Source organism: Aplysia californica, unplaced genomic scaffold, assembly GCF_000002075.1.
Source record: "Aplysia californica isolate F4 #8 unplaced genomic scaffold, AplCal3.0 scaffold00105, whole genome shotgun sequence".
Taxonomy (NCBI): domain Eukaryota; kingdom Metazoa; phylum Mollusca; class Gastropoda; order Aplysiida; family Aplysiidae; genus Aplysia; species Aplysia californica.
Window position 1 is genome coordinate 817,143 of NW_004797375.1, and position 10,150 is coordinate 827,292.

The window sequence follows — 10,150 nt, forward strand, 5'->3', positions numbered from 1 at the left end:
AGATCTTCCTTCAACAACACAAAGATCCTTAAATTATACACCATCCCATTTACTCTGCCCTTGATTATCTTCAGCCTAAGATAGCTTAATTTTGCACGCCCACTTTTAGACCCACGAGCCGCCCCTGCTGTTCGGGAATACAAGTGGTTGTAAGTTGTGAGAAATTCAGCTGAACATTTACTGAACAGAGGGGTTCAGCAAACGGCTTAAATACTTGTCTAGTGAACAAGTCTAAAGTGTATTATTTAGTATATTATTATTATTATTATTATTAATTATAATGAATAATAATGAATAATAATAATGATGATGATGATTCATCTCGTATTATGCATACTAACCTGTTCAATGAAAATACATAATCTTCGTGGAAAAGGTGTCAAGGAACGGACAACGCGACATCCTGCTTAAAGGTAATGTAGAACTCAACCCAAAGGAACACCGTTACGGCAAGTCAAAGGAGAATGATTATATATTAAGCTCTTCAACATTGCGTCCAGACGTGAGTTTGATTCTTGCTTGGGACAGTTGTTTTATCTAGTATAGTTCCGTTTCTCCGTCTGCCTTTAGAAATGTGTAGCCCACTTAGCACGGGGTAGCAGGGGTGGAGCAGTCCTTTAATGTCAGTTCACCCGGCGTTTGTCTTTTGCTTCTAACTAAGTAGAATAGAAAATATATACCCATTTTGTGTTTGGTGGTTTTTCAAAAACGTAACATTACGATTTACAGGGGGCTCCGATTTGTGCCTGCAAAGCTTTTACTATTTTACTGACTACTGAAAGCCGTATTTTAAAAAATAATTCAACTCAGCAACTGTTAGAAAATAACAACACTCAAGTATTGGCAATACTATAAACATGCAGTGTAACGATCAATGAAAGCATTAAATAAGATTTGGCTTCCAAGTTATTTTTGGAAAATCTTTTAATACCTCTTTTGCAGGTTGCTGCGAACGACAGAATGACATAAAAAGTTGCTGCCTTCGATTCGAACACCATGATAAACTTAGTTTAGACATTTTCCAAACAAAATTCCCGCTGTTAGTAAAAAAAACTATTTTCTATTGCTATATGTAAGTAATTGATTGAACTCAGAGTAATCGATTAAGGTAATAGACAACAATTTTTTTGCACAATATATTTATGACGCACACACGTAAAGCAGATTTTACTAAATGATACGAGAGCAGACTCACTGAGCTTAATAGAACTACTATAACCGTATTACACCCCCCTGCCGCTACGTCCCCTCTTTTCTGTATCTGTCTCTGTCTGCCTGCCTGTCTGTCTGTCTCTCTGTCTTTCTGTCTGTCTGTCTGTCTATCTCTTTCTCTCTCTCGCTCTCACTCTCTCTCGCTCTCTCTTTCTCTCTCTCGCTCTCTCTCTCTCTCTGTCTCTCCGTTTCTCTCTATCTCTCTATGTCTCTTTCACTGTCCGTCCGTCTGTCCCCCCCTCTCTCTCTCTCTCTCTCTCTCTCTCTCTCTCTCTCTCTCTCTCTCTCTCTCTCTCTCTCTCTCTCTCTCTCTCTCTCTCTTTCTCTCTCTCACCTTTCGTCGCAACCCAAGCGGCTGTCGACAGCTTCTTCTGCAACACACTACATCATTGTTTTCTAAATCATTACCCCTCACAACACTTCGCTTATTCCCTGACCTTCTGCATGTTCGTGCGAGTGTATTCTACAATTGGGAAGCCTTTAACCCGAATCAGGTTGTTGTACTTTTAAAACAATCCCAATTTTATTGGTTTATATGGATAAAGGTTGTCGGTAAAGAGATACGAATGATTACTCAGCCTTTTAAATAGGAGATTTCATAGGATTAAAATTGTCAAAGTGTTGATAACTGTAAAAAAAATAGTTCACCCGAGCCAGAAGTGAATGGCATTTATGGAACGCTAAAATGCACAAATATCTTTCAGAGAAAATACCAATCAGACTAGTATAGTTTAGCAAAAATTTAGAATAACAAATGATTCGTTTCAAAATATATAAACATGGTATTAACTCTGCCAGTTTGTGTCATCTGCATGAGACAGTTCATAGATTCCGTACTAAAAAAAGTAGAAAGAAGCGTTTGTCTACCATGAAATAAAATTACCAGGAACTTCCTTATCGGGAATGTGTTGTTTTGTCTTTTTTTCGAGTGGGTTTTGTTTTTTTCAATTTTATTGTTAATTGAAATGATTGGAAGGCTAGAAAAGTTTAAGGAATGACATTATGTAGCATGTTCACTTCCTGGATAAGTAATGCTATTTGTTAGATTTGGGCATTCATCAAAGAGCTCGAGTTCTTTCATTACAAGCTACTTCATCCAGGAGGTACAAAAATATATTAATATAATAATATTATTGTGGATTACGCTGGTGTCCAGTGTCCGTACAATCGAAAACGTTTCCGTACTTGCAGTATTACATCTCTAGCCTCCATGCTTTGACGTCCATATCAGGCAGCATAAATTGGGAATTCTTTCTGATTCTGCAGAGTCACACGCAGAAAGCATGAGTTTGATTCCTGGGTGGGGGAGAACTTTTATTGATTAACTTGGTTTTTCTGTAAAATTTTGCTTCCCTTTCACCCAGGTTGATCCAGAAAGTCAAGGTCGAAGCCCGCCTCCTCGTAAAAACACTTACTTTTAAAGTGAAAAAAGGCAATTGAGACAGTCGGTGGGTCAAAGATCACTGCAGCTGTGGTATGGCCTTAGGTGGTCTATCCCCTCCTAATAGTCAACAGTAACCACTGTCTCTCACATGTTGATGAACTTGATCAAGACGTGTCAGTTCAAGGTTCCAACCGGAATGGGATTAGATTTTGTTTGTATTCTTTCCTATATCGTAATATCTGCTCTTGGTCTAAGTCCGAGATTGATGGGAGGGGGGGGATGGGGGAATGGCGGAGATGGGGGTAGGTGTCATCGAAACATGCATTGTGACGTCGGTCGTCTAGTGATTAGGCTGCCGACTCGTAGCTGTAAGGCTACTTGTTCGAGGGTCCGAAGTTCAGTTTAGTCCGACGTTGTGTCCTTGGAATGGGCACTTTACACGAATCTCCCACACTTAAACCAAGTATGAATGGGTAACTGACCTTAGACCTCGGAAGATAGAGTCAGTAAGTTTGTTGGGGGGTTCGACTGTTAAATGGCAGCGTGCACTGTATGCTTCCCAGGAAGTGGCGATCATTTGAGAATGGTATTAGGGCTGTAGGGATAATTCTGTACATTACAAAGCGCATAGAGCTTGCTGATGAGTGAAAATTTACACAATACAATGCTACTTATTATGTATTATTTATCATCAATATATTATATTTTCCACCTACGAAATATTATCCATTGTGTTGAGTAGAGCGTTTAACATTAACATACAGGACCAATAACAAAGCCCAATTATTCACAATGTACACTGCCCTGAGTGTTTCCTTCAACGACTTTGCAAAAGCCAGATCTTTACACAAGATAAAATATCCCCGGGAACACAGATGACCCGGACAGTGCCAGTTCCCCATTATCGCTTCATCGGAACGTTTAATGTTAATTTGTGGTTTCTTCCTCATTGTCAAACGAGACAGAACGCTCAATGACGGCCTTGTTCGCGTGAACCGGGAATGAATAATTTCCGCAGAAATGTATAATTTGTCGTTCCCTTTTTGTTCGTGTGTCCAATTCCATGTTACTGTCTGCCTGTCTTTCTTTCTGTCTCCTCCGCTTTACATTTCTTTGCATCTATCTATCTATCTACTTATCTATCTATCTATCTATCTATCTATCTATCTATCTATCTATCTATCTATCTATCTATCTATCTATCTATCTATCTATCTATCTATTCTGTTTTAGACTCTGGCGTAATCGGGGTTGAGTGAAGGATTGCTGTCTTTTTTTGCTCTATTTCATTTTCTTTAAACTCCACTTCTTCCACTTCCTCTTTATTCCCCACTGTCTTTCAGTTATGCATTTCCATACGTGTGAACATAATGTGAAGAAGGATGGAGCAACATAGATACATAATCTCTGATCGTTTTTAAGGGGGGGGGGGGGGTTCTTTTTTTTTGGGGGGGGGTGTATAACTAGATACAGAGCCCACTAATAGAAGGTGTCACCCCTTTATTAATGGTATATTGTTGTGCCTGTAGTCTACACTTGGCTACCTCACAAATCCCAAGTGTTAATCCTATCTGACATTAATGGCTGTTGTGAGTTAATAAGACCACGAGGTCAGAAACCAAACATTCTTTCTGCTCTATTAAAATAGTAAGATTATTTTTAGCCCTTATCAAGATATTCAAAGAACTGCAGTCGACAAAGCTTGACAAAAATGTTTGACGTTAAATTCCTCAAAACTAGGTACTGTGCAGATAGAACTTTGTAATTCTGAGGTCGCGACATATCTGTTGTCATTCGCTGGAAATTGCTTTCTCACTTTGTTTCTCTCTCTCTCTCTCTCTCTCTCTCTCTCTCTCTCTCTCTCTCTCTCTCTCTCTCTCTCTCTCTCTCTATCTATCTCTCTCTTTCTCTCTCTCTCTCTCTCTCTCTCTCTCTCTCTCTCCCTCACGCCCTCCCTCTGTGTGTGTGTGTGTGTGTGTTTGTCTCCCCTCTCCCCCCTCTCTCTCTCTCTCTCTGTCTATCTCTCTCTATCTATCTATCTCTCTATCTATCTATCTATCCATCTATCTATCTATCTATCTATCTATCTATCTATCTATCTATCTATCTATCTATCTATCTAGTCTCTCTGTTCATATAACACTATAATATGACTATAGTATACTATAATATATATACATACATATATATGTATATATATATATATATATATATATATATATATATATATATATATATATATATATATATGCGTGTGTGTGTATTTTATATTTATATATATATTTTTTTTTTTTATATATATATACATATATATAATATTATGTTTTTGAAATATATATTATGATAGCGAGCAAAAGAAACGCAAAAAAACAACTATTTGGACCATAACTAAATAACCACCAATGGTAGAAGACTGAAATTTACACTAATGATAGTCTGTCATATTATGTTCTTTAGAAATCAAAAGTCGCCTGTCTTGCTTGTAACCGGAAACTAGAGTTATTGTCCCTTAATTGGAGCATGGAAAAAGCCACGAGGTGCCCTTCAAACATGGTCTAAACGAGTGGAAAAATGAGCTCGGCTACGAAAGTCGAGGTAAAAAATCAGTTCAGCCGTTTCGCCTGCATTTGCAACGACAGTGTCGTGTTTAAGGGCTACACAGCGAGAAAGAGCAATTGGCCGTTTGAAAGGTGGAGAAAGGCCATTTGTGGTCGCCAATCATTTTGGTGTTCACATCTCGACTATCACCAGACTGATAGCCCGTTTTCAGCTCGCAAATTGTACGGCAGACCGCAAAAGGTCAGGTCGACTCAGAGTGAGCAATGCACGTGCATACAGACACATTGTTCGGATTTATCGTTCAAATCGACTTCAGACATCTACAAGAACGTCAGATTTGGTAGGGAGTACCCACGGAAGAGCCAGAGGTCGACACACAGTGAACCGACGATTGCGTCAGGTAGGCCCTAGACGCCGTCGTACACCATCGCTAAGAGTGTCTCAACTGGGCCCAGCACCATGTCAACAGGCGTCTTCGGTTCTCATTTTCGGAAAAATGCCTCTTCTCCATGCATACAACAAACAGGGGCCACCGAGTTAATCAAAAGGGAGGTGAACGTAACTGAGACAGCAGTGTCATAAAGAGGAATCGCTGGAGAGGACATCGCGTCATGATCTGGGGTGGAACCTTAAGGAACCATAAAATGGGACCAATGATTTTCTAAAATCAAGGCCAAGGTCGAAGTCAAGGTATCAATGCTGCTTGGTGCATAGCAGAAGTTCTTAGGCCCCTATCCACAGACAAAGTTTTAACTTCCGGTTCTAGCAAGATAATGCTTGTGGGTACATTTCCCGTATTACACATGATTTCCTCCAACACCATGGCATCATTCCACAGCCTCACCCTGCCCTAAAAACTGCTTTAAACCCAATTAAATATTTTTGGGATGAAATTAAACGACGCATCGAGGGGAGACAACCAAGGCCGAGAACCACGCAGGAAATGTAAGTGGCCATCCACGAGATGGGGAGGCGGATCCCGCTACGATTTAGCAACAACCTAGTGGCTTCCTTATACTGGAGATGTACTGCGGTTATCTGATCTTATAGTGACCATTACCACTACTGAGCATTTTGGTGCATTAACCGGAAGTTCAAAGTGTATTCCGTTAAAATTGAATATTCATCGTTTTGCTCAACGTATCCTTTCAAAATGCCAGAAAACAGTTTGGGTTTAAATTGCCCTGTTGTGTAAATAATGGGAAACGAACATGATCACCATTGCAAAGGTTAACTGGATTTTTCGTTTCTTTAGCTCGCTAGTATATTTCTCCGTTTTGCTTTTGTAATTGTGTTCATTTTGTTTGGCCCTTGTTTTCTTGTGTACTGTCTGGTCTGTCCATGTTTTTCATTTCTGTATTGACTGCTGTTATCAGCGATAAGCTAATTACAAAGTATATTGCAATATTGTATAGGTATTATTGTTGTCATTGTTATAAAAACGAGATTTTTTAGACAAAATGTAGCCCAACTATTGTTACAATTGCAGTAATATAGAACTCAATGTTTCATTGTATCTTTGTTGTTTTGGGGGTTTTTTAGTAGAGGGTTTTACGGCGCTCGCAACTGTATAAGGTCATATGAGCGCCAAGGGGTGGGTGTCAACAGAGAAGACTTTACAGGGAATCAGACTTAGACTGCTCACCTCTCTAACTTCAACAGCACAAGGTCTGCTTAAACTACCAAGGCACCCCAAAATAGCAGGTCACAAGAGAGTGACAAACGTACAAAAGAAGTAGAGGAAAATGACAATAGTAAGGATCAGGAAAGAAAAAGCAGCAGTTCCCTGTTGAAGATCAGGCCCAGTTATGAGCGTGACATGAGACAGCCCATTTACAATTCTACTATGCTTGAACGAGAAATGTCCCCCCTTTGGGAATGGCCTAAAGACACTTCAGTCAGTGGCACTGCCCCGGGGGGGGGGGGTTCATTGTATAAATCGTATAAATATACAAGGGGTATACCAAAAGGTTTTTACCTGATAATATAGGAATAAGGGTAGAAAGTTGAAATTCGGTGCTAACCTAAATATTTCTCTGTGTAGTCGTCTCCCATAGTTATACATTTCTGCCATGTATGTACGACCTTGAAAAGACCTTGAAAAAAAAAGAACCTCTCTTCGTTAGAAAACCAGCCCTCTACTGCTTCTTTGACCTCACAATCACTTTCAAAACGCCTCCCTTTTAGATCCTTTTTTCCGTTTGAGGAATAAAAGAAGTCGTGTGAGGCTAAATCTGGAGAATAGGGTGGATGTGGCAAAATTCCATAACCTATTTCTCGCCCAGTTTCTGCCGCTTTCCTTGAATTGTGTACTGGCGCGTTGTCGTGAAGAAACAAAATGCCTTTTCGGATCTTTCCTCTGCGTTTTTCTTTTTAAGACTCTCGTAATTTTTTTTAGCTGGTCATAATAATGGTCTCCGGTGTTCTTCTGTTTCATCTTAGGGGTAGCTGACTGTTGGTTCTTCAGATTGAGATGCAACTTATTCTTACGTATATGACCGTTTTTCTCCTTTGCAGGGCCCCTTGCCTACAGGTGGTCACATTCCGACTTCGAAGGTACTCTACATTTTTATATTGACTTCAGTTTTGGTAGGAATTTATTTTGAATTTTGCCCAGCTGGAGGCCAAAGCCTACTCTTATCGATTTTGGAACCACAAACGGATATTTAGCGTGAGTAAATTGCACCGTGACCTTCGAGATTTTTCGCCCCTATCCGAGGGTGCCAGGTGTTCGATAATACTTACGCTGAAACCAGGGGTGCGACGGACACACAGCAGTAAAAAGCACCGGGAGTAGCACCAAAATGATTCAGCAGTGACAGAGAGAGAGAGAGAGAGAGAGAGAGAGAGAGAGAGAGAGAGAGAGAGAGAGAGAGAGAGTGAGTGAGAGAGAGAGAGAGATTGAGAGTGAGTGAGAGAGAGAGAGAGAGATTGAGAAAGAGAGACAGAGGGAGAAGCGCAGAGGAGGCCGGAGGGGGTAGGGGTTGGGGGGGGTGTAAAAAGTAGTGATGAAAGCAGGTGGTAGAGCAGGACTATAGAACAGGAAACGTGACATGGCAGACGTCACCAGCAGGATTCTATCCAAGAACCTTTTCACTGAGAGGCGAAAACTGGACCTCTGACCCACGAGAACTTCCCTACACGTGTGTAAAGATCAGAGTCCTTGATGTCATGCTTACGCTTTTCATCAGTGAATGCAAAAGAAGTGCGTCCCATTCCCGGGAGAGAAAGTCCATTTTCTACAATTTTTTGGGTCTTTATATTGGGATGGTGTACATCCTTGGCCCGGGACTGCCGGGACAGGCAGGGACAAAGCAGCCCGATTTCTAAATGGTCAAAGTTGCCTCACGGTGGCATAAAGCATTTGTTCTCAGTAATGCATACAGAGAAAAGTGTATCATGGTGTTGTTTTAGTTGTAGTAAAAGTTTTACGGCCCTTGCACGAGAATAAGGTAAGGTCATATAAGTGCCGAAGATTAAAGGCATTGCAAGACAGTAACAAGCAACAACAAAAAAAGAAATAGGAGAATAATAAAGGGCGATAGATGATTGATTGGAAAGTAGAAGCAAACCACACCAGAGCACACGCCAACCACCCACATATCATGACGTTTTATTTTTGGCTACTAGTCATTTTTGGAAAAAGATATTTCATTCCTTTTTTCATAGTGTCCAAGAACCAAAGCACAGAATGTATTGCATATTATTGTCTTCTCGAAAACGTTCACAACCTTGAAACAGTATAAACCAAGTTGATAAAGAGTTTTTATAACAGAGTGGCATCGGGTGTGTCATTTGAGAACTTTTTACGAAATACCTCGTCGTGTCTATCGTATTGTGTTTATACTAACCTTGAGATTAAGAGATGCAGGTTCGAAGTTGATTGGTCTTTACTTTAAATTTGGGAGAGGTGTTATCTTTTCAATCAGAAAAACTTGAATTTTTTGTTCATTAAAATGAAAGTAAATAAGGGAGTACCTTTCCACTTACCGATAAATCGTAGTACACTTGAGATCCGTTGGTGCGTGTCGTTGTCCCCTTATTGCTGCCGTTCACAGTTGCTTTCTGGTTGGCTGGTGACGACAGTCCACCGCTGCCTCCGTTACTGATGCCACCATTGAGACTTTGGCGTTTTTGTTGCTGCTGTTGTTGGTCCTGTTCTTGTTGATCGGGATGCTGTCCCGAGGAAGAGTTCTGGTTGAAGGGGGTCTGTTTGGTGATTCCCCCTGCGTCGCTTATAATGCTGTTGTTACTGGCGGTGTTGCTGCTGCTACAGCTGTTGTTGTTGCTGTGAGTACTGCTGCTGCAACTCGTTTCGTCCCCATTTCTATGGTCCATGGCTCTGTAAGCACGCTGTGCATGGGTAGTGGAAGGTTTCGAGCTTAGATCACTCTCTGGACCGACGTCATAACGCTGACTCTCCGCCATGGCTGCGACGTCACCACGCACCTTGGTAACTTCTTTTGACGTAATTGATCACGGCGCACCCTGAACAGCAGTCCTTGCCATCATTCTGAAATAGAAACCCAAAAAAATGTTTGAACTTTGAGCGAGCTCATATTGACAGCTTCGACTAAAAATGTAACTGATCGGAAAGATTTTTTTTAAAAGACGAAAAAGGGTAGATCTTTAACAGAATATAGACCGTCTTTCAGCAAAAAAGTCAGCGAAACAATTACATAAAGGCTCTGGTTGAGCACACCGAGTATCCGACATTTGAATGCATGGCGTGCACGAGAAAATAACTCCCATGCTCACGTGGTCATTACGCAATGACTGTTCGTAGGAAGCGCTGTTCGGGATCTTTATTGATTGGCAAGACGAAGTATTTAGTATCCCTTTTCTTGTGTCACAACTTTGTAGAGTACGCGCCTATTCCACACTCTACGTGCACTGGTCTCCTCAAACTTCAATTCTCAACCGAAATATAGTAGTAGTAGTGGTAGTAGTAGTAGTAGTAGTAGTAGTAGTAGTAGTAGTAGTAGTAGTAGTAGT

At 40.7% G+C, this 10,150-nt stretch overlaps 1 protein-coding gene across 1 annotated transcript in view; it reads right to left on the minus strand.

Moving 5' to 3' along the window:
* The window catches only part of LOC100533322 (choline acetyltransferase), a gene marked incomplete at its 5' end in the record, with an annotated part of 100,322 nt that overhangs the window by 76,715 nt on the left and 13,457 nt on the right, over positions 1–10,150 (minus strand). Inside the window, 1 exon segment of the mRNA NM_001204619.1 lies at positions 9,146–9,668. Coding sequence (NP_001191548.1) covers positions 9,146–9,493 — 348 coding nt within the window.